Genomic DNA, 26602 nt, shown 5'->3' with positions numbered 1-26602 from the left:
AAAAAACTATCAAAATTGTAAGGACCATAACATACTATGTTAAATCAAAACCGGATCTTTGTCTAAAACCCTATTTTTCGTTATTTTATGGGGTTTTTATGGGAAAATAACATAATTTACCATAACTTTTGAACCGTAATTTTTACAGAAATGGGATTTGTACCATTTTGTTCAGAATTTAAAGGGCTACAACATACTAAATTTTAATCAAAATCGTTCGGGCCATATTTGAGAAAATCCGATTTTTCCGGTTTTTTTATGGGTTTTTATGGGAAAATCCCCATTAAAAATCAAAATTTCAAAAAAATGAAAAAAACGCCTAGAGATACCATGGATTAGAACCTACATACCAAATTTCATCGAAATCGGACCACAGGTGTAGTCTCTAGCTCTGTACACATCCAGACACACAGACACACACACACACACACACACATACGGGGTTTTACCGAATACTCGCAAACACCTAATTGTGGCATCTTTCAACCTGCGGCCACCAGTGGATGAAGGAAGGTGGTAGAAACATGTCTGCATCGATATTTTTAATGAACACTCCATTTTAACATCTAACATTCCAGTTTTTAAATTGTGGCACCATGCCACAAATCGGTATATATCAACAGTGTGTGGACAGGATGCCACTATTGCGTTGTAGTGCTTGAGCGGTGTGTGCGCCCCCCCTACTTCTCGCGTGCGCTGTTGCCAGTTCTCCGTTCTAGTTCCTTCATTCCGTTCTGTATTCATGTGGCTATGCCCTAGCCGCTGTAGCTCATTTTCCGCGCTCATGACGTCGTCTTTTATTAGTGTAAGGATTTTATATGAAGTTTTTTTCAAAGCTCCAATAATTTTTACAATTATTGGATTTAAAGTCAATGGACCAAATGAAATTTCGTGAGGATTACATAAAACTACATGCTATTTTGTTGATATTTTATCGTCACATTGTATGTATGGTTTACGAACTGAGATACTTGGAATAAAGGCCCAATGTGCCGGGTAAATTATCAGGTTCATGGGAATATACAAGAAATCTATTCTATCTATATATTAATTACGTAAGCCGATTCTTTGCGTCAAAATTGTGGGCGACTGGGACGTAGAACGACGTGAGAGGGCTCAAATTAAAGGTCTTTATCCCGTGACGGCGGGAAAAATAGTGAAATTCCCTAAATCTTAACACAAAATTAGATATAACGTACAATGTTCTCCATAAGAATAGCATTAGAAGGCATTTACTGCTGATTTTTGTTTACTTCAATCTAGCTAATCGTGATTTTATCATTAGCAAGTAAGCTTACATTTGGATTACTCATTTGCCAGTCAATTCTGCAATGTAATGTATACTATATAAAACCAACTATATAAAGGGATAACGTTACCTTTAATAATTAAGACTTTTTAGTTATGTCAAAGTTGAAATAAATTGTTTTCAAGATTTAAGAACCGATTCAAGATTAAAAGAAGATCTCCTTTGTTTTTTTTTCAAAACATATGTAAAAGCTTTATTCCAATTTTTTTTTTTAAATTTACTAACATTTATATTTGAGATTTATTGTAGTGTTTAATCAATATTTTGTATGAAGTGGAATAACCTCAACGGTTACTCTTAGAAAACAATTTGGGAATAGAGATGAAGTAGGTTCGTACAGGTATTTAAACGAACCAAAAATATTTATGTCGTGATTAGTTTCGATAACTGGGTAATGGAACCCTAACTAGCCGCAAAATAGTTAGTAATTAGACGTTGACTAGACCCTTTTTTGGTAGAATATGTAAATCAATCGCACCTTTAGGAGGTTTAACACCACATACTTACACTAGGCTAATAGTGGTTTTTTAATGTTGATCACAAACAAATTTAGGTCCAAGTTCAGTCAATGGGATGCCTTTACTTAAGAATAATTTTGTTAAACCTTTACAAAATGAGCATAGACTTAGAAATAATAACTGGGTAGGGTATCTCAACACACCATTTTTTGCCTTTTCTTATTTGACGAAGTCAATTTCCGATACTGTATTTCAATCGGGGAAGCCTTGTTATCAGCATTAACCAAAAAACCAAAGCTACCTTAATAAACCAATATTTATTCATAAACATGTTTGCTGCCTTTAGCAGTTAAAGCTCTGGAATCATTCAAATTCTTTATTGAACATAACGTTATCAACAATAGCAAACAAAGACAAACAACAAACTGTTTTGTTTTTTTTGCACAAACGATATGTTGTAGTGGGATATCTAGGCCTATCCTGACATATAGATAATTTGATTCTGAGTTTGTTTAAATATTCCAACAATAATTCCTTTTCCGTAGCTTTTTAGGGACTATGTCCATACAAGCCACTAGTTTACATTAAAATACGCAATTAGTATGACTCCGTTTTTTCTGTATGCATAAAATTAATTCATGGTAATGTAAAAGTATGCGTAACGAATTTTTCACCTCACTATGATGTTTTTAGCTGTTTTAGATACATTTAGCTGGTTTATATTGGTGGCTGAAAGTTACGTTTTGCTGGCCATGCCAGCTGTCATCGTCATATGGGGACCGAGCAGGGGTTTACATCCCTAGGGCCGCAAAATCACTTGTTCGCCTATTTACTTAAAACATTAATGTATATTAAATGCACAAGCTGTATCCATGGCATTGCAATAGACTTGTTTTTTGTCACAGCTGCCTAGACAACTATTTATTGTTATTTTTGATTTTGCTGATTCCTCAAAATATTTCACATAAATAAGAGGGACGTTATATTGCAAAACATACTTGGGTGAAAAATAGCGCTCGTACCACGAGCCAAAATGGGTTTGCAGCTCTCGATCGTTTCACGTTCTCGACTTCGTCCCGAACTTAAAACCCGATATCGAGTCGGCAAAACCTCACTGTAGGCCCTAGGTACGAGATATACTATTTTTTTACGGTGGATTTAGAGACCCAAAGATTCTCACCCTTTGCGAAGCATGGGCAGATAGTTAGTTATAAGATTATAAAGTCTTTACTGTTTTGTCTGTACATTGCGTAGACTCATGAAGTGTTTGGTTATTTCTACGTTGTATATAATAAGATAGCCGAAACGAGTCTTGTGTCAATATCTGTACGTTTGTTTGATTTTTACTGTCATTGTGCCTGTAACGCCAAAATTCCAATTCACGTGTCCTACCTTGGGAAAACTAGTGTACCGTTCATGATCCAAATAGATTTGTAATTGTTTGAATAAATTTGCCAAGTTTGATCAAAATATATCCATAAACAAGCAAGCTACAACATTTTACAATATTCTTTATATGAATAACAAGGGAATTTTAAATTTACAATTTTTGAATTTGTCCTGTTACCAATAACCGTACAAAAACACTTTGATATACTAAATTATTTGTTTTCTAAGCTATTTAAAAAGGTCTGGATATAAATTGGGAAATTTTGTATTTTTAAGGTAACGTTTTTCTCCATTTCATATATTAGTAACAATATATAGTATCAAATTCAGTAATAACATTGACTACTGTATTTAAACCTTAACACAAGTGTTTATACAGGGTGATCAACTCAAGGAGGCCACCATTGGGATATCGGAAACGGTAAGAATTAGAGAAAACTTTAAATGGGCCACATTCCTTTATTTTTTGTGGCAGTTAAAAATATGATTTTATTTTTTCGAAATTCAGCCGCCATTTTGGAAAATGGCGGCCAACTTTGAAATTTCTTATGGAACACCCTATACTTTATCATGTTTTCGGAGAGAACAGGCAATTTAAAAACTTTTTTATTCTTGACATTTTTTCGATAAACCCACTCGTTTAGGAGTTACAGCCTATGGAAAAATGACTTCCGGTGTACATTTTACATCATGTAGCTCCTAAACAAGTAGGTTTATAGCGAAAATGTGATGAGTAAATAAGTCAAAGAAGTCTTAATATTGCATCCACATTCCATAAAGACCATAAAATACACAGTTTTCCACTTTTCAAGTTTGCCGCCATTTTGGAAAATGGCCGCCATTTTTAAGATAATAGAATTAATTAACGAATTTTATGGTCTTTTTGGAATGTGGATGCAATTTTAAGACTTATTTACTTTTAAAATTTTCGCTATAAACCTACTTGTTTAGGAGCTACATGATGTAAAATGTACACCGGAAGTCATTTTTCCATAGGCTGTAACTCCTAAACGAGTGGGTTTATCGAAAAAATGTCAAGAATAAAAAAGTTTTTAAATTGCCTGTTCTATCCGAAAACATGATAAAGTATAGGGTGTTCCATAAGAAATTTCAAAGTTGGCCGCCATTTTGGAAAATGGCGGCTGAATTTTGAAAAAATAAAATCATATTTTTAACTGCCACAAAAAATAAAGGAATGTGCCCCATTTAAAGTTTTCTCTAATTCTTACCGTTTCCGATATCCCAATGGTGGCCTCCTTGAGTTGATCACCCTGTATATTCATTGAGGCTACTGTTGTACCGCTGATGGCTTATGCATGTGTATGTTAGTAGCTAGCAGACAATTTGCCAACTAGGTACATGAAATCAGGTGTTCCCCGTCCTCACTGTCGCGGTTGCTCGCCTAGCATGTCAACAGCTGACTGCTGTAAAAATTGGATGAGGCGACAGTAACTTTTTCTAGTACGCTTCTTTACCATGGCATCTGCCAATTCAATTTTGTCCTAAAAATGTATACACATCTCTAAGATTTGTTGCCAACTAACAAGCAATTTAAATAAAAAAAAAAAAAAATAAAAAAAAAAAAAATAAAAAAAAAAAACTATTGTTAATCATCCCTGCAAAACTGCTAATAATTCATGATCAAATTTGCATCAGAATTCCGTTAGTTTAAATCAACGATCACATAAGACCAATAGATGGAGCACATCTATATAACTAACATACAAGCAGTTCAGGTCCGCAATCTTAGTGCAGGTTAAAAGTGGTAGATGCCAATGAAAACGGCACCAAAACTCAATGTCCAGCTTCAAAATAACTTGACATTTAGACTAAAGGTAAATCGTTGACACTTCGTGTGAAAGATGTCAATTAGTCTAGGACACTATTGGTTCTAATTAAAAGCTCAAAAGTTTATATTTTCTATTTTAAATCTTGAAATAAAGTCGGTACTTTTAAATGAGTTTTTAAATATGACATTACAAAGTTCGTCGGCTGCTACTGTTTTTATTTCTTCTTCAGGTAAGAAAAAAACGGTGGATTTTGTGGCTAAAGAGCTCAATATCTTGGATAATATTTTTTTTTAAATTTTTATAAAGGAGAGTTGTATAAAGAGTTTCAGAAACCATCTTGTGACTTTGAAAATTTTTACATTGTAAACCAAACGCTAAACCTTTAACACACTTTAATACGATATAGATACATATATTATAAATTAATTTGTAGCTTTTTAGAATTTTTCTTTCGCCCAACAAGTTTTTGTAATTATTGTAAACTAACTTTTTCTAAGATACGGTAAACGCTAGAAAACAAATTAAAAGCGTATTTTAAAGGCCATTGTTCAACCGGCATGAATTGTTACATACCAACCTTTAGGGCCCATTGGTGACATTGGGGGGTGGAAGTCTAAATTTAGTACATTATAATTACGACAATGACCTTGAGCTCTGCTAGTAAGATGCTGTGGTATGGTGGCGTGTCGGGGAGAAGGGTAAAATTATTGTTCATACTTACTCATTCGCTCTTACCCACAAACAAATTTATTTCAAGCCTAAAATGAAGAATGTAGATCTAACTTCTATATTCGTTTGGAAAACGTCAGTAAGAGGCAAGTCTAGACTGTTCCTATGTCTGCGTGGTCCATCACTAGTTACTTTCTTTTTTATTTTTTTTGAAAGCCTATGTGTCGATTCTGTATCTTGTGCAATGTAAAATCAAGATGACGTTGTTCAAACTAAGATATAAGTTTGGACTTCCTTGTGTGACCAAAATGGTCGCCTACAGAGCAACAGAAGAATCTACAATTTCTTATAAAATTAGTTTTATTGACATTTGCAGACAGTTTTATATAATTGTTTTAAGGAAACCCAAAATCTATTGGCAATCATAAGTTAATATGTTTTGAACTTTTTGCCTTATACAAATGAAATACCATGTGCATATTGGTCCTCTGGTCCTGTTAATACAATATTTTGAAGGGTTTCTTTTATAATTTAAAACTATATCATTGCACAAGCATTTTCAAGGACTATCTGCAGTTTTGCGTACTCTTGCAACTACTAATTCAAGGATCAGTTTGATGACCGATTAAAAATAATGTGTTTATACGTTATAAAGATTCAACTGTTAAATATCATAGTTTTTGTATGAGGGTGGGAATGGATATTTAGACTATATTAAAGATTTGCATTCATAGTAGAACATTATATACTTTAAGTAAACCAACAGAAAAAGATTGTTTAAAATTTTCAAGTTCATTTTAGAACAAACTGTTTGCTCCGCCTCCCAGTTAACTGAGAATTTCAAGAAGTAGAAACATATTAAATAAATAATAAGTGAAGTTAAATATATCCCACAGTGATTTTAAAAAAACATTACAGAAACTTCACGGATGCCAGTATACTTCTAACAACCTTACTAGGAATTTCCTAAAACTGATATTGTACGTTGAAATAGGTTTATCTATCTATCTATTCTATTCTATATTCTATACTATTATAAAGAAGAGGTGGTGTCTGTGTGTGTGTGTTTGTATGAGCTAATCTCAAAAAATACTGATCTGACTATGCTCAAATTGCACACAAATGAAGCTACAGCTCCGAGGATACATAATATAGAACTATTGCCGCTTCGATATTCACCTAGGGCTTTGCCCCGTGGGCTTTCAAAAATCTGAGATGAGAGATTTAAAAGTAAATATTGATTGATGGTATCCATGGTAACAAAGAACAAACCTAGTAAGTTTAAAAATGTAAACAAGCAGAACTAACTAACTGTCAAATTGATTTTGATTTCACAATTCAACACAGCTGGTTCAAACCTTATTAAATACTGCACGAATATTAGAACAGAGAGGGTAAGGATTATAAATTTAAAATAATGATGTCACTAGCCTGAATGTAAACATTATTATTTAACATTACCTAAAGGAGCTGCCAAACCATATGTAAATGTAATTTCATTATTATAGGATTGTTTCGGTAACAGTACTTCATTTGTTTATGATCTAACTATACTGAGTCTGTTTGTTAATTATACTTAAATATACATAATTTTGTGAAATGTTGTAATAATATTTATTTATTTTTATAATAATTCATTGTAAAATAAATCATTCGATGGATATAGGAAATAATCAACATTCTATATTGCCTTATCAACCTAGGCCCTTATCCTGAGTTATGAGGTATATTCTTTTGATTTATTTGTTTGTAAACAGTAATATAATCCCCCTGCCCCAGCAAACCTATAGACTGAGCGAATTCCCGTTTGCCTGATTATAATTTCACTAAAATTTGTTAGAAAACTGCCCTATTAACATGTTTGGAACTATTGTGATAGGTTTTCGTTTACAGTGCAAACCATTAAACACATTCTTTTATTATAGGTATATGTGTGCTACACTATAGGATACCGTATAAATTAAAATACGATATTTTCTTAAACCGTTTCCTCTCCCATCACTGCAATGATCATGTTCTACTTATATGCCAACCCCGTACGAAGGACGGGTATTCTACTAGTTATTAATAAAGTTGAGAATACTAAAGGTTCTACAAAACAAAACATTGAATAATAAAAATACATTTGTATGAAAGTAACAGATAAATTGACAAAATTGTAAAACGATCGTACAATATCTAACAATATCAAATTATTTACAGTATCACGGTTACAACTTTTAAACTACTTTTGTTATGACTCAATGTTAACCTCTTTAGGACATTTCATTTTATGCTTTTGTTAGTGGGGGACTGGTTAAAACACCACAGTAGGTTTTACAAATATGATTGTGAGATGATATTATAATCTGAACTAGATTATGCGTGTTGATAATAATATGTATTTTAATTTAAGTACTTTAATTGATTCGGTTATATGTTTACCTCATATAACATTTGAACATGGATTGAAACATTAGATGTCTTTGGAATACTCTGAGAGTGAGAAGCAAAACATAACTTTCAGCAATGATGCATCGAAATCTACCTTTACTGACTGATTCAGAAATGTAATTGCAAAATATTTTGTCAACATGACTAAAATGTTAAAAAAATAGATGTATCAGCACGAAATAGTTTGTAAGATAAAAAAAAGCAGTCTAGGACAACTTATATAGCGTTCTAACCTCAAACATTGTTATTGTTTCAGTGTACAAATTCAATTGATACAAAATAACTACGTTACCAATTTATGTTTGTAAACAAAAATCAATTTTTTAATGGTTGCGTAATAGCTATTTACATTACAAGTGTAGTAAGAGCGTTTTTACTTCACGCAGGTGAATGTTGTGCAACGAGCGTAAGCGAGTTGCATAATTCACCTAAGTGATGTAAACAGCACGCTCTTGCGTAACGTGTAACGTACAAGATTTTACCTGACCCGACAATAAACATGGGTTTACGTACAATATTTTTCATTATCCATTTCACTCATCTTCTATCAGTAACGTTCTTTTTACTAACAAAAGCTAGGTTAGGTAGGAAAATACTTTAAAGCATAATAATAACATTCAAGCGCACAGCTGATTTCTAGCGTTGAACATCGTTGGCTCCATAGAGTTATATTTTTTAAGTTAAGCACTCAATGTTATTTAAATGGGTTTCTTTACATCACCGAGTGAGTTTTTGATACTTTACATCACTCGAGAAGTAAGGAAGTTGTATACATCACGCTTGGGATAGGGAAGTTTAACATGGCGGGTTAGGTAAAATCAATTTAAATTATTATTTACTACACAAATTATTTGTAATGTAAAACATTGTTCACCACTCGGAGCAAAAGTATATTATTTATGGTACTTAAATTGTTTTATAGTACGTGGCAGTATATAGTATTATTAGTTTATTAGTTGCTTGTTGCACTGTTCTACACACTGCTCAAGCTCTACAACTCATTAAGTGGCATCCTGTCCACACACTGTTGATATATACTGAATTGTGGCATGGTGCCACTATTTCGAGTGTAGGCTGGCGCGAGAATTGGCAACGTAGCATTAGGAAAGTTATAGTTCCGGCGGACGGCGCGAGGCGCGCTAGCTACCTGTATGGTTTCGTGTTCCACAATTCGGTGTGTACCTGCGCTACTTAAACTCACATCAACGAGTTCAAAAATACTCAATTGTGGCATGTGATGTTTAAACGACGTAATAATGCTGGAAAACCTCAAAAATGATCGAATTAGCTGTGGCACCCTGAAAAAGGTGCCACAATTTTTGAAGGATGCCACTATTCGGTGAATACAAACACACACACACACACAGACATCACTTCGAAAACCACTTTTTTGGGTCCAGGGGGACCCAAAACGAATATATCCACTCAAAACTCAAACTCGAAAATTTTGACGAAAACAATACTTTCTCCATATACTATGGTATAGGGGGAGAAAGTAAAAATAGAATATTTATTTTACTTAATTGCCTGTGGATAAACAGTGTTTTTTTTTTCATTAGGTGTATAAACATATACATTTTTAGGCGTAACTACCACCACGTGAGCAGGCAACATACAGCTGTCCGTGTGTAAATCATTCATTTTATAAATTTAAACCAGCGATAGTCAGGCAATGCCCTTATGCCTCATAATGATGATTGCGAAAGCAACACGCAAAGGCTGTTTTTAATCGTCAGTCTGGTTCCGTTGCACAGCTAGGGTGGATTTAAGTTTTGCATTAGTATTATTGGAGTTCCTTCTTTTAATGACAATAATGTGGTGGGTTAATGACAAATTCGGAGGCATTTGAATACCTGAGATAGAGCATGCACAATTATTATTAACTAAAAATTTATGTTAGATTGTGTGGGTATAAAACAAAAGATAAAAATATTATTAAGGCATTGCCATTCCTTTTATTGTTTATAATACTTTGATAAAGATTTTTTTATGTTTACATATTTAATATTGGAGAATTTAAACGTTATTGAGTGCACAGGTGTGCTGCGATTGAGGTTTAATATGTTTAGACTTATCCAAAAGTAAAATGGCTTTCTGTGCTGAATTCTGTGGAAACATCACTTCAAATCATGACTAATATAGAATGTTGTGATTATTTAAACCTACAAAATAGTTGGTGAAAGTAAAACATCTGCTTTTATATTTATTTATATACATTGTAGTTCCAAAATTCTGACATTAGACCCCTTAAAACCCTCTGGGGCGTAGTCCTTTTGACAGATCTGTATGAAACTTCACACAAACCATCCTTGAATAATGTTACCCAACCACCAATAAACTTTCATCAAGATATCATTGCAGCTTAACAATACCTGAAAGTTTCATGACAATCTGTCGGGCAGTTTCAAAGTCCATAGGGTACATACATACATACATACATACATACACACATACTTCCTCTTTTATAGATATAGATGAAAACCAGCACAGTTTATTTTTTTTACAAAGAAAAATTACAGCACATTACCACATGACATAAATAGATTTTTAGATTTTATATTTTTAGCCTAGTAAGCGTGAGTAAGCCTGGAGATGATATGTTGAGCCTAAGCTATGGTGGGGGTCTTGGTGGTCCTATCAGTAACCAGCTCCACCTCTACAATCATCTTACCTGGAGACGATATGTTAAGCCTCAGTTGTGGTCTTGGTAACCAGTAACCAGCTCCACCTCTACAAACATTTTACCTTGAGATGATATGTTGAGCCTTAGCTGTGGCGGTGGTCTTGGTGTTCCTATCAGTAACCAGCTCCACCTCTTCAAACATCTTACCTGGAGATGATATGTTGAGCCATAGCTGTGGCGGGGGTCTTGGTGGTCCTATCAGTAACCAGCTCCACCTCTACAAACATCTTACCTGGAGATGATATGTTGAGCCTCAGCTGTGGCGGGGGTCTTGGTGGTCCTATCAGTAACCAGCTCCACCTCTTCAAACATCTTACCTGGAGATGATATGTTGAGCCTCAGCTGTGGCGGGGGTCTTGGTGGTCCTATCAGTCAAAAGGTCCACCTCTACAAACATCTTACCTGGAGATGATATGTTGAGCCTTAGCTGTGGCGGGGGTCTTGGTGGTCCTATCAGTAACCAGCTCCACCTCTTCAAACATCTTACCTGGAGATGATATGTTGAGCCTCAGCTGTGGCGGGGGTCTTGGTGGTCCTATCAGTAACCAGCTCCACCTCTACAAACATCTTACCTGGAGATTATATGTTGAGCCTCAGCTGTGGCGGGGGTCTTGGTGTTCCTATCAGTAACCAGCTCCACCTCTACAAACATCTTAGCTGGAGATGATATGTTGAGCCATAGCTGTGGCGGGGGTCTTGGTGTTCCTATCAGTAACCAGCTCCACCTCTACAAACATCTTACCTGGAGATGATATGTTGAGCCTCAGCTGTGGCGGGGGTCTTGGTGGTCCTATCAGTAACCAGCTCCACCTCTACAAACATCTTACCTGGAGATGATATGTTGAGCCTTAGCTGTGGCGGGGGTCTTGGTGGTCCTATCAGTAACCAGCTCCCCCTCTACAAACATCTTACCTGGAGATGATATGTTGAGCCTCAGCTGTGGCGGGGGTCTTGGTGGTCCTATCAGTAACCAGCTCCACCCCTACAAACAGCCCCACACCTCGCACATCTCCTATGATGTTGTGTTTGGATATGAGCTGCTTTAGAGAGTTCAGCAGGTGGTTTCCCACCTTGGTAGCTTGTTCTCGCAGGTTCTCCCTCTCAATCACCTCAATCACAGTTTTTGCCACTGCACAGGATACTGGGTTGCCTCCATACTACAATCACAGTGTGAGTTAATCCCATGGTGTTTAAACAAAAATAAGCCTGTATCAGTTAAATAAAAAAAAACTCTCAGGGTACTATGATATTTATTATTTCACTTTATTTTGTAAAAGTACCGTATCCCTTAACATTAGAACTTCCAATAAAATATACCTACGTCACACAAAAATTAAATCGGTCCCAGGTCTAGGTCTTATCATGAGACCTAAGGTAATATCTTATTCCCTATATGGGAAATTCACTAAAACACATAAAAAAATCAAATTTACTACTAAATTGTAAAATTCCAACAGTTTTTTAATAAGCAATCAAATCTATATCTATCTATCTATACTCTATACTATTATAAAGAAGAGGTGGTGTCTGTGTGTGTGTGTGTTTGTATGAGATAATCTCAAAAACTACTGAACCGACTGGTCTCAAATTGCACACAAATGAAGCTACAGCTCTGAGGATACATATAGAACTATTCCCGCTTCGATATTGTCCTAGGGCTCCGCCCCGTGGGCTTTCAAAAATTTGAGGTGAGAGATTTAAAATTAAATATTGATTGATGGTATCCATGGTAACAAAGAACAAACCTACAAAGTTTGAAAATGTAAACAAGCAGAACTAACTGTCAAATGAAATTTGGTTTCACAATTCCACACAGCTGGTTCAAACATTTATTTAAATACTGCATGAATATTAGAACAGAGAGGGTAGGGATCATATTTAAAATAATGACGTCACTAGCCTGAATGTAAACATTATTTTACATTAGGTACTAAAATGGAGCTGTCAAACCATATGTTAATGTCATTTCATTATAATAAGATTCTTCCAGTTACATAATTTTTTTATGTTTATACTCAATTATACTGAGTCTGTTCTAATATTTGTGATATGCTGTAATAATATTTTATAGTGAATATTTCATTGTAAAAAGAAATTATTCATAGATATAGGATATAATTAAGATTCTACAATCATTTCCGTATCAAACTAGGCCCTTATCCTGAGTTTTATGAGAATTATGTTTTAGATTTATTTTTGTGTAAACAGTAATTTAATATCCCTGCTGCAGCAAACCTATAGACTAAGCGAATTTCTATGTGCCTGATCGTCATTTCCCTAAAATATGTTAGAAAACTACACTATTGACAGGTTTGGAACTATTGTGATAGCTTTTCGTTTACAGTCCAAACTATTAAACAGGTTCTTTTATTATACCTTAAAATATATCATTGGTTTTGTTTCCTAGGTAGCCTAAATAAGTATTCACAGTATGAGTTAACAAAAAAGTACTAGACCTATTACTATTATCAAGTTAAGTAGGCTAATACAGTTCAATTTCGTTTCTACAATAAATGTTAGGGAGTGAAACCATTTGGCATTTTCAAAGAACCAGTATTAACTCTTTTGCATACTGACCCAGTAGCAAGGCACGGGTATAGCTGCTAGCGAATACGAATAGTAGCGCTGGTTGCAGTAGCGCCAGTCAAATTTTTAAGCGACCGACGGTACTAATTGGGACCTCCAGAATTGATTTTTTTAGTATCTTATATAACTTAGAGTTAATCATGTACTACTACAAAGTCTTCTTTCTACATCAATTACAATTCCATAATACCCCCGCCGCAGCACACCTGCAGCCTATTTTCAATTAAATCTAATTCAATAACATTAGGTTTAACGAGTATCTAGGTTATGCTGCTACAGGGAGGGTTACGAAGTGTGATTTTAGGAAAATTAGTATAGAATAAATCAATTTGCCAAATTTGATAAAAATATATCCAAAAGGAATTAAAGAATTTTGTCAGCTGTTTCGACTGCACAAGTTAGTTCTATGATATTAAATAGCATTAACAGGTTTTAAGGCACCTATAGGGTGCAGCCCTATTATTTTTTGCATTTAACACATGCATTACACAATGAGACCTCTACTTTTTTCTATGGTTCAGGGGCAGTGGTAGAGCAAAAGAACCAAACTTTCTTAAACCATGTCCTCACCCATAACTGCAATAAGCATTTTATACTTATATGCCAACCCCGTACGAAGGACGGGTACTCTGCTAGTGTTTTAATAATACAACATTAACTGTTTCCATTAAATTACTTACAGTAGATTACATTGGTAAGTAAATTCATTAATTTTCTGGGTAACAGAGTGGTTATGGTGTGTGATTCTACACACTTAAGCATCATGTTTACATTAATTAAAAGGAATGTTGATATACAAAATACTTTCTCTTCCTATACTCCGTTCACAAAATTTAGTCCGTTTTAGGGAAAGAAATCTACCCCCTCTACGTCTTGATCCTACCATAGCTCAAGAGCTGAGATTTGTCTCGGCTGCAACATACATTAAGCAGAAAAAAGTGGTAGGGGAACTCCTCAAACCGCCAAAATCTTTTGAATGGACTATATATTTAGTACAATGTGTGTGCTTAAAACTGCTGATGAACATGTAACTAGATGAAGACCTGATACATTACATTACAACTACTCACGGTGTTGAAGTATTCGATACCAGTGTTTCTGAAACTGCTTGAGATCTCCTTAGTTGTGATGACTGCTGCCACTGGGTGTCCGTTCCCCATAGGCTTGCCTGCCACATCACACAACATATACACCAAATCATTATCTACTTTCTGTAACACTGAATCAAATTCCATTAAATTCCCCACTTTCTTTGGAATCCTTAATCAAGCCATTTGTAGAGTGAAAGAGTGGGTTCTATATCCAATTTAGAAACTTTCCTGAATACTGTATAAGTTATATTGCATATTTTAAGATGAAAACAAAAGAAAAGGAATTTAATGAACATTCAAAATTTACAGCCAAATAAACCTTTGTTCCAGAGGTATTTTTAAGACTTGAGATATTTTGGAGGACATAGTAAACTTCAAAATAGACATAAGAGTTAAAAAATACTATTTGATGTTGTAAACTGCTTTATAATCCAAACGTATTTGCATTCACATATTTGGTGGATTATGTTATGTATTAGTGGTTGAAGTAAATAAAAAATGTTTTCTAGATGTTTCCCAAGTAACATGAAAACTGTTTTAAACTTGTTTTAAAACTGAATCAATACAAGTTGTACTTGGAATTTTTTTCAGTATCAATTTAAATTTGAAACAGTTTTAAACTTGTTTCAAAACAATTTGTAGCTTCTTTCAAAATAATTTGTAGCTTGTTACAAAACAATTTCTAGCTCATTTCAAAACATTTAATCACATTAACTATGCATTAAAAATAAAATTAAAATTAAAAAGCCAAAAAATCAATAGCAAAAAGTTTACTAAACCAGCCGGGATTTAAACCAGGGACTCCAGAATGGAAACCCGCCGTCTTAGCCACTACACCACGGTTGCTTTAGTGATCACATATGTTTGACTATCTTTGTTGATTATACATGAATGGATTTAATAAAAATAGATTTGATTTTTAAACTAGTTCCGTCATGTTTTTTTTACCATCCTTATATATAATATATGTGAAGGCGATTTCTACGAAACACACTAATCCTAAGTTAATAATGGACAGATTTTTACATTTTTTACAAACGATGTGTCAAAATTAAGTATTTTTTGTGTAGACGCCCCCTTTCACCAATTCCTGTAATAAAAGTCCTCGGGCTTTGCCCCACCAGGCTATCAAAATCCCAATGTATTTCTTATGAAGAAAAGATTTTGTTTACTTAAACAGAAGTGTTTCAAGACTGTAAATAAAACATGTGTTTTATTTAGGATATTATATTATTATGATCAGAAAAAACAAATATTGTTATTAGTGTTAGAGACTTCTTACAAAAGACATGTTCAAATAAAATGTTACCAATTTAGATCATTCCTAAGTATTATTATCACGAGAAGTATAGACGGTCGTGATACATGGCGCAGTCTGATGTAAACCTACAGATCCAACAGGAAATTGAAGAGAACAGACTTCAAAGAAATCAAATCCATGTCAAGCCTCCAGACAATTTTTCCTTCAACCCCTATGATTGGAGTGCGTGGAAGAAACTCTTTGAAAGGTACAGGTCAGTCAGCGATCTACATAAAGCACCTGGGAAAAGGCAAGTTGACATTCTTTGCTACTGTATGGGGGATAAGGCTGAGGAAATATTTGATTCCTTTAATCTAAGCCCTGATGAGTTGGAAAATTATGAATTGATTATGGGAAAATTCGAAAACCATTTCGTCCCTAAAACAAACATAATTTATCAGCGTGCTAAATTTCTTAGACGAAAACAGGGATCCTCAGAGTCTGCTGAAAATTTCATCACAGACTTGCATAGACCTACTCTTGCAAAACCATGCAACTGGGGAGATTTAAGGGATGAAATGATTCTCATGCAACTTATCGTTGGAATGAATGATCAAAACCTTAGTGATCGCTTACAGTTACAAAGCTCACTAAAATTAGAAACTGCAGTTGATGCTCTTCGCAGTTCAGAGGCATTAGTTAGGCAAAAACTTGACCTAGCTGATCCCTCCGTTGATCGGGTAAAATTTACCACTCCTAAAAAGTCTTTTTGTAAGAAAACAGTTTCTAATAACCATGGAAAATACAATCCAGAAAACCTATGTAAATGGTGTGGGAATACTCCATCCCATCGCCGAGGCTTGTGTCCTGCCAAAAATGTTCGGTGTAACAACTGTAAAGCAAACGGTCACTTTGCTAAAGTTTGTTCTAAGCAAAAGGTTAATGAAGTCAGTAGTGAACCACAGTTTGTTAATCAATATTGTACAAATTCATCAAATTCTGAAGAATTCATAGGTAAAATTACTGAAAACAGTGCTCTAAACCCTGAATCTTGGGAAATTGACCTCAGGTTTAATGATTCTGACATTATTAAGTTTAAAATCGATACTGGAGCAGACGTTTCAGTTTTGCCAGCTAATATAAAGCTAAACAAAAAAGTTCCATTACAACATACGTGTAAAAGACTTTCAGGACCGGATGGGACTCAGTTAGCTGTACGAGGGATGGTAAATGTAAAGTTAGACTATAAGAACAAATCTTGTTTTGAGCATTTTTATGTAGCAGAAAAATGTAAAACACCACTCCTAGGTAAACCAGCCATTGAAAAACTAAACCTTCTACAAGTTGTCCGAAGTGTGTCTTCAACTTCGACGAACTGGTACGAAAAATATCCATCTCTTTTCAGTGGTTTAGGTAAAATGAACGGAGCTTATGAAATTGAGCTAAAAATGGGAGCAAAGCCATTCTCAATTACAGTGCCTCGACGAATACCTCTACCATTATGGTCAAAAACCAAGGAAGAGATTCAAAGAATGGTAAATATGGAGGTCATAACTCCAGTAGACCATGCTACACCTTGGTGTTTTCCGATGGTCGTCGTACCAAAGAAAGACAGCGGTAACGTCCGGATATGTGTTGATCTTTCGAAACTAAACCAAAGTGTTCGGCGCCAGTTACATCCAATTCCAGGGATAGAATACACAATAGCACAGATCAAAGGAGCTACTGTGTTCTCTAAACTAGACGCCAATCACGGGTTTTGGCAAATACCTTTGGAAGAAAAATCACAAGATCTCACCACTTTTTTGACACCTTGGGGACGATTTAAGTTCAAGGTCCTCCCCTTTGGCATTACATCAGCTCCGGAGTATTTCCAGAAACGCATCCATGCTGCTCTTGGTGATCAAAGAAATGTAAAAGCTTACATTGATGATATCCTAATATGGGGAAGCACACAAGCCGAGCATGACAAGGTTTTGGTGGAGGTTCTGGAAAAGCTTCAAAAGGAAGGCATTACCTTGAATAAAGAGAAAACAGTCTTTTCAAAGCCAAAAATTAAGTTCCTTGGCTTTGAACTGAGTGCTGATGGCATTTCTCTTGATCAGGAGAGAGTTAAGGCTATTTCTGAGATGGAGCCTCCAACTGATGTGAAAGGTGTACAAAGATATCTTGGAATGATCAATTTTAGTGGAAGATATATTCCAAATAGGTCTGAGATTTTGAAGCCTATTCACGAGCTACTCAACAAAAATAATGAATGGATATGGGACAAACCACAACAAAAAGCTTTTGATACTATCAAAAATCTTCTTACTACGGCTCCTCACTTAGCTTTCTATGACCCTAATCTTCATACAATGATTTCATCTGATGCATCATCATTTGGTATCGGCGGAGTATTGTTGCAACGAGAAAAAAGTGGCACATTCAAACCAGTAAGCTACATATCACGTTCTCTCACTGATACAGAAAGAAGATATTCCAACATAGAACGAGAAGCTCTGGGAATCGCCTGGGCATGTGACAAGTTGAAAGACTACATAGTTGGTAAGGACATAATAATCGAGACAGATCATAAACCACTTTTGAAGATTTTGACGTCAAAAAACTTAGATGAATTAACTCCACGTCTACAGAGAATAAGACTAAGAATGATGCGTTACTCATACAATCTTGTGTATATTCCTGGAAAACACCTAATAACAGCTGACTGTCTTTCACGTAACCCTCTAAAGGACACTGAAAACTATGACTTAGAGGAGGAACTCACTTACTACGTGAGACAAGTCATTTCCAATGTTCCAACTACTGATGAAAACATACAGAAAATCCTACATTGTCAAAGACAAGATCCAATTTGTATGAAATTATGGAACTTAATCATTGATGGTTGGCCAGAAAAATTTGAAATTCCAGATCAATTAAAGACATTTTTCAACGTAAAGGAAGAACTTTCTGTTGCTGATGATCTTGTATTACGAGGAACACGAATATATGTTCCAGAAGCATTGAGAGAAGAAATGCTAAAACGAATCCATGTAGGACACTTGGGAATAACAAAATGTAGACTCCGAGCCAGCAACAGTCTTTGGTGGCCAGGAATATCTCGTGAGATTGCAAAGATGGTTGAAAGTTGTCCACAATGTATTCAGCACAGGAAAAATAAAAACGAACCACTTATTCCAGCAGATTTCCCTTCAAGACCTTGGCAGATTGCAGCAATGGATCTTTTCAAGTTAAGTGGTCAATGGTTCATCGTGTTAACAGATTGTTACTCACGATACTTTGAAATTGCAACCTTACGTTCTTTGACAAGTCATCAAGTCATTGAAAAATGTAAATCAGTATTTAGTCGTCATGGAATTCCAGAAGAAATCAGAACCGACAGCGGAACCCAATTCACCATGCGTCAAGGTTCGGAATTCCAGCAGTTTTCCAAAGACTACAATTTCAAGTTAAAGACAAGTAGCCCTCACTTCCATCAGAGTAATGGAGCTGCAGAGGCTGCAGTGAAGATAGCAAAATGCATCCTAAAGAAAAATAAAGAAGACCCTTATCTGGCACTCTTATCATACCGTAACACTCCAATATCGAACGGGTTTAGCCCTGCACAACTACTAATGGGACGACGTTTACGAGACAATCTACCAGTTTTGCCAGGACTTTTAACAGAAAAGCCAGATTTGAGTGACTTGAAACAAAGGGAGAGGAATTATAGAGAAAAGTACAAGAGAAATTATGACTCCAGGCATGGTGCCAAATCTCTTGGAAGTTTGAAATCTGGAGACAGCGTTTGGATATCTGACGTGGGAAAACCTGGAACGGTTGTAAAAACAGCAACTGAGCCACGATCATATATTGTCAGGACTGATACAAGAGACCTAAGAAGAAACCGTTTCCATCTTCTACCATTTCCCGATGACTTGAAAAGTACACCATCACGAGACAATGTGACAGAACAAAATTCAACAAGTGTCTGTACCAGAAGTCCAAAACCACAAGAGGACAACTCAAGTTACAAGACTAGACACGGACGTCAAGTACATCCTCCAAGGAGACTCGACCTTTAAGGAGGGGGATGTTTCAAGACTGTAAATAAAACATGTGTTTTATTTAGGATATTATATTATTATGATCAGAAAAAACAAATATTGTTATTAGTGTTAGAGACTTCTTACAAAAGACATGTTCAAATAAAATGTTACCAATTTAGATCATTCCTAAGTATTATTATCACGAGAAGTATAGACGGTCGTGATACAGATATCAAAATCCCAATGTATTTCTTATGAAGAAAAGATTTTGTTTACTTAAACAGAAGAATAATTTGTATTAATTACAGCTGTTCATAGTAAAAACATGATACACACAAAAGGTTTCGTGTTCAGAGTGAGTTCGTTTTTAGTTTCGATAACTGGAGTGGAGTGTGTTAGTTTTCAGAGTGAGTTCGTTGAAGTGGAGTTGTTGGATTACATTATCTTTAAGTTCACTCTATTAAGTTATTCGTTTTGAAATAATGCCTGTAATACTTTGCAATTGCTCGAATTCGAGCAACAGGTGCACTAGCTGTTTTGTAATCGTTGAAACATTTATAGCTTTTATATTTAAATTTACGTGAGCAAAGCCATGACGGTTGTGCTTGTATTCAATAGAAGAAAGAAAACAAAAAGTTTATATTTTCTCAATTTCTGTGCAAATTAAAAAAAAATATATAATAATATTTTACAGTAAATTATTAGGTATCTTGGCAAGTTATTATGATGTTTTTGAGCAAAGAATTGATAATTAAATTCTAAACTAATAAACATCAAATATAATTTTCAATAGTACAATAGTCGTAAGTTGAGCCTCACCAACAGTGACGATGTCTGGGATGACGTCCTCGCCCTGTAGTTGGAAGCCCCACCAGTGTTTGCCAACCCGACCAAAGCCAACCTGAACCTCGTCTGCTATGAACACTCCTCCCGCTTCGTGGACATGCCTGAGACAAACAGGTTATACCCATCTGTTTAAACTCTTTGCGTTACGTTTAGTTTGCCAGATAAGATGAAAAATACGTTCCAATCTTGATAATCTGACAGATATGGGACCTGCTTATTATAGGATTTACAATAATTCCGGATTACCAAGGGTAGTGGGGGTTCCAAGGGAGAGCTACAGGGGCTAAAGCCCCCTCCTTGGTCACTGGAAAAATAAATTTTAACATACATTTCGTCAACATGAAGACATCGATGTCTTCGTTTTTGTAACCCTGACGATGCTGTATTTACGGCGAAACATGTAGGTTGTTAACCTCAATCAACATTTGGATTACTTGACGAGGTATTGTACCATTATCATAGTCATACATTTCGTCCTTTAAACACACAATGTTATCACATCAAACACAAAACAACAAACAGACATCAATATAGTTACAGTATTATAAAACTAAATAAGCGATGCCAGGGAGTTAAGTTCCCAGTTCCCAAATAGATAAACTTTGTGGGGCAATAGCAAGACGAATAAAAACAATATTACGCTATGGAAAGTTGTACGCATCATCCAATTTTTAGAGTCAGTCAGCTGACACGAGCGAGTATGACAGCGAGGACGGGGAAACAGCTCTGATTTCATGTTCCTAGTTGTCAAATTGTCTGTTTATTTCATCGGCTGACTAAGTGCACAGTACATAATGTTACTTTTCCGTGTTTAGGCACGGTAAAGGGCAACTTTCCAGCCTATCAATACGTATGGAAAAGTACCTCTCTGAGTCTCTGTGTAGTATGATGTAAAAATAGTTTACGCCACACTACACTGTTTTAATGAACTTCCTACGCAAGGATTTAGTCCAGAAAACAGCTGTTTGGCGCCAGCCTAATCAAATGTGGTTTCATCACACATTACTGTACTGTAATGAGTTTTTACCACACCAACCAGCTGGTTATATTTGGCAAAGTCTGGTTATAAGCAAAAACATATTAGTCTAGGCATATTAGGAAAGTTAGCAGAAAGTTTAGGTACAGTCCTAATCATCACTTTTCTTTACGTTTTTTGGGTCGCTGAACACGAATATGAGGTTTGCTGACAGATATTTTGCCCGGAACATTGGTTATTTTGTGAAAAACCTTAAAATTTGGGCACTTTTTTTGGTTTTTTGGGCAAATCTCGGTAAGTATGGGTTTTTGAGAAAATCCTGCTTTGTAAAATTAAAGATGACAAAATTTACTACAAGTTTCCTATATAATGTTTGTTTCTACGACGAACCGTTTCGCCACTAGAGCACACTAAATAAGGCCAGAAGTACAAACAATTAAAAACATTGCTAAATGCTGCCGCTTTACATTAGGTTTCCATAGAAACAACCCATGTTACGATAATTGTAACTATTTATTCATGATAACAAACTGAAACACACTTAAAAATACCCCCGCCACAGCAAACCTGCAGATTAAGCGAGTTTCCATTTCCCTGATTGGATTTACACTAAAATGTCTCCATAGAAATATCACATTTATACCCTATTTAAATAAAAGTTTAACCAGTACTTAGGTTTGCTGCAACAGGGAGGGTAAAAGGTGTTTTTTGTAAAATGTAAAAATTTGGTATGAAATGAATGCATTGTCCAAATTCGATAAGAATAACATGGGCATTATAAATTTACAGATTTTCGGAATTTTCTCCGTAACCATTAGGCGCATAACAACGCTTTAATATACTAAATTATTTGTTTTTTTAAGCTCTACAAAACGTAATGGAAATAAATCACTAAATTTTAAGTTTATAGGGTCAAAAATAGGAAAAACCAATTTTTACCCCCAAAAAACCCCATAAATCTCTGTTCCCATAGTCCGATCATGCTGGTTCGCGAACTCGTTCGAATAGTTCGAATTCGTAGACACGGTCTACTCGTCTGAATTTGACGTTACCAAAGTTAAAAGTTATCTACAACTCTTTTAATGTATTTCATCCTTTTTTCTCAATCACTATAGCAGTCAACTCTGTGGCCAGCAACATCCCTGTGCTGAGAAAATAAATGGGGGTTTTGTGGGAACAGGAAATGTTCCAGCAGTCAGTCATACATCTTGGCATAGATTTATCAAGTGTGTTTCAGTTTATTATCATGAATAAATAGTTCTAATTATCGTAACATGGGTTGTTTCCATGGAAACCCAATGTAAAACCTTTGTAAAACGGTTAGGGTTTATTTTCATTTTTTGTTTTGCCCAGCATGATCGGACTATGGGAACAGGGATTTATAGGGGGTTTTATGGGGTAAAAATTAGATTTTCCAATTTTTGACCCTATAAACTTAAAATTTAGCGATTTCTTTCCATATCATTTTGTAGAGCTTAAAAAACAAATAAATTAGTATATTAAAGCGTTGTTATATGCACCTAATGGTTACGGAGAAAATTCCAAAAATCTGTAAATTTAAAATGCTCATGTTATTCTTATCGCGACTAAGTAAACTGTTGTTTAAACTGCTTGTTTATCAACATATTTTGATCAAATTTCATGTACCAAATTATTACATTTTACAAAAAACACCTTTTTACCCTCCCTGTTGCAGCAAACCTAGGTACTCCTTAAACTTTTATTTAAATAAGGAATAAACGTGATATTTCTAAGGAGACATTTTAGTATAAATCCAATTAGGGAAATGGAAATTCGCTTAGTCTGCAAGTTTGCTGTGGCGGGGGTATTTTTAAATGTGTTTCAGTTTGTTATCATGAATAAATAGTTACAATTATCGTAACATGGGTTGTTTCTATGGAAACCTAATGTAAAACGGCAGCATTTAGCAATGTTTTAAATTTTTTGTACTTCTTGCCTTTTTTTTAATGTGCTCTAGTGGTGAAACGGTTCGTCGTAGAAACAAACATTATATAGGAAACTTGTAGTAAATTTTGTCATATTTAATTTTACAAAGCAGGATTTTCTCAAAAACCCATACTTACCAAGATTTGTCCGAAAAACCAAAAAAAGTGCCCAAATTTTAAGGTTTTTCACAAAATAACCAATGTTCCGGGCAAAATATCTGTCAGCAAACCTCATATTCAAGTTTAGCGACCCAAAAAACATAAAGAAAAGTGATGATTAGGACTGTACCTAAACTTTCCGCTAACTGCCACTTATATTCCTAATATGCCTAGACTATATTGTGATGAGTAGTGATTGTTGGTCCTTTTAGTCAGTGGAAATAAGGATTTGCACATATTTCTTAATGTTAAGTTATCTTAGACTAGTATGGCGTGAAATATTGTACTTCACTCATCCAAAATGTGTTTACCGGACTCATATGCAGGTTGTCCACATTTTGGAAAGTCATGGAAAAAATTTTGGTCATTGAAAGTCATGGAAATAGTAAAGAAGTCATGGAAAGTCATAGAAATCCACAATATTATGGATGGATTTGAGGGGATCATTCAATGCTCTAGTCAGCCATAATCCCCGACTGTTATAGCATTTTGCAGGATTTTTCACAAACGTTCGACAATTCAATTTAGTTGTATTATTTTATGAGTTTTGAGTTTGTTTTAGTTTATTGTTGTACCTAGTGTACTCCATATTGTTATCTGTTACTACATATTTCAGTACTTTCTGTTAAATAACATGTCTAGGCAGTATTATTCGTGTGTGTATGTTTATATTATAATTTTCGAGTAAAGTTTGTGATTCATGAAAATCAATGGTAAATGGTCATGGAAAGTCATGTAAATTATTGACAAATTTTTTGTGGACCATAGGGTTATGGTAATCCCACACTCGTCTTCGTCTCGAACGGGTACAACCACACTTGTCCGGTAAACACCTATTTTCAGGACTAGTAACGTAATAATACTATTGCAAGTATAGGCCTAGGCTATTATAATCAAGTGAGTTTTACCATCGACTGTAAAATGTATGTGTTGTGGAAAAATGTTCATCATAACATAAAATTCTGATGCCTTTGAAACTTAAATAATAAAAGCCAAAATTAGTTGTAAATAAAATGTGAGTTTCCTTTAAATTGCTTTTACAAAAGAAAATTAAACCATGCCAAGCTAAATTGTTTAGATATAAAGTGGCAGAGAGTCCTATTCAATTGAATTATGAATAACTACGGTATCTATCTAGTCCTAAAGTGAGATTGTTAAATCTGAAGCTTTCATTCCGTCAAACAAATAATAGTTGTACAAGAGGAGCTTGGATCTCGAGGCAGGATGTGTTTCCTGTTCACTTGCATTCAAAACAGATCAGTAGCCTAAGTAGAATTGGACGTCATATACTTATGGTGTATACTGCTGCTAATCATTTATGGGCCAGATATATGGGAGCGCCATATTAAATGTAAACTGAAGGCAGCCAATTTACATACTTTTTGAAACCCCCATTTATGACAAAAAACTTATATTGATTAACAATCATGTTAGGGTCTTTTAGAGTTGACATGCGCTTTAAAATTTTAAAAAATTCTTTTTTTGTTATGGTGGCAGCTACATAACCCAAATTTATTCTGATTGCAGCAATATAAATAGCCGGATGTATATATTTATATGAATTTGAAAGGATGTTGTTTTTGGCCTGGAGACATCAAAACAAAAAAATACCCCCGCCGCAGCAAACCTGCAGACTAAGGGTATTTCCATTTGCCTGATTGCATTTACACTGAAATGCATCCTTAAAAATATCACATTTATTCCCTATATTTAAATAGAATTAGTTTAACGAGTACTTAGATTTGCTGCAACAGGGAGGGAAAAAGGGTTTTTTGTTGTAAAATGTTAAATGTTTAGTAAGAAATTAATGTATTTTCCAAATTCTATCAAAGTATGTTCATAAACAAGCAAACTACACCAGTTGACTTATTAAAAAAAAATTTTTTTAAATTCTCCATAAGAATACCACATGCGAACATGGTAACACATGGTAACATGCAAATTTTAAATTTACAATTTTTTGGGATTTTCTCCCTAACCATTAGCCACACAACAACGCTTAAATACACTAGATTATTTTTTTTTAGTTCTACAAAATGGTTTGGAAAGAAATTGTGAAATGAATTGTTTTTAGGGTCAAAAATGGGAAAACCCTATTTTTACCCCATAAAACCCCTCATGAACCCCCGTTCCCATAGTCCTATCATGCTGGTTCACGAACTCGTTAGAATAAATGTAGGTTTACCCGTTTTATAGCAAATTTCATCAAAATCGGATCATTTTTGCTCGAGTTATCGTGTCAACGGACATATATATATATGTATGAATGAATTTGAACGGATGGTGTTTTTGGACTCTAGGGACCTCAAAACGAAAATGAAATCGGTCCCGGGTCTAGGTCTTACCATGAGTACTACGGTAATAGCTAGCTTATTCCCTATATGGGAAATTTGCTAAAAAGGAAATCGGTCCTGGCCCCAGGTCTGAGAATTACGGTAATAGCTTATTCCCTATAGGAAATTCGCTTAAACAATTTCAACATTTAAGAAACCATTAACTTTACACATTAATTAGGTACTTTTGTAAAGACATATTAAATAGAATTCAGATCTTGAATGATTAAACACCTGATCACATTGCCAAAGATAGTTAGGGGGAGTTTAAACATTTCAATACCCCATAACACCCTGTTCCCATGACCCTTTGTTAGTTCAAAAACAGGTAATGCCAAAATAGGAGTTTGTATCTTTGATCAATGATTTCACACCTGATCACATTGCGGAGATAGTTTGGGGGAGGTATGATCTGGCCTCCGCAGCTCTGCAAGCTCTCGGCGTAGAAGGCGCTGATGGTTCTGCCATTGTCACGCGCTGTCTTGATAACTTGCCTAACGTCATCAGCGTATTTCTTGCCCATACACTCTCCGGGATGGTCACTCTCTCTGTATTTACCTCGGTACACGTCTGGACAAGGGACCTGGACATGTACAGAGATCAGCTGTGCGAGTTGAGTTATCCATATAAAGCCCGAAGTACCCATGAACTTTTGAGAAA

General features: G+C 35.1%; 1 protein-coding gene across 1 annotated transcript in view; it reads right to left on the bottom strand.

Moving 5' to 3' along the window:
* LOC128983218 (5-phosphohydroxy-L-lysine phospho-lyase) overlaps nt 1-26602 on the bottom strand; it is a 55119-nt gene that overhangs the window by 5027 nt on the left and 23490 nt on the right. The window contains exons 5-8 of the mRNA XM_054402432.1: nt 26317-26525; nt 20502-20629; nt 14388-14485; nt 11644-11888 (exon numbers count right to left, since the gene is read on the bottom strand). Coding sequence (XP_054258407.1) covers nt 11644-11888; nt 14388-14485; nt 20502-20629; nt 26317-26525 — 680 coding nt within the window. The remainder of the gene's footprint in view (nt 1-11643; nt 11889-14387; nt 14486-20501; nt 20630-26316; nt 26526-26602) is intronic.

This window comes from Macrosteles quadrilineatus, unplaced genomic scaffold, assembly GCF_028750875.1.
Source record: "Macrosteles quadrilineatus isolate MER2022 unplaced genomic scaffold, UCM_ALF_1.0 Scaffold_1__1_contigs__length_201487025, whole genome shotgun sequence".
In the NCBI taxonomy this organism is placed as follows: domain Eukaryota; kingdom Metazoa; phylum Arthropoda; class Insecta; order Hemiptera; family Cicadellidae; genus Macrosteles; species Macrosteles quadrilineatus.
This window is presented reverse-complemented; position numbering and strand designations above follow the sequence as displayed.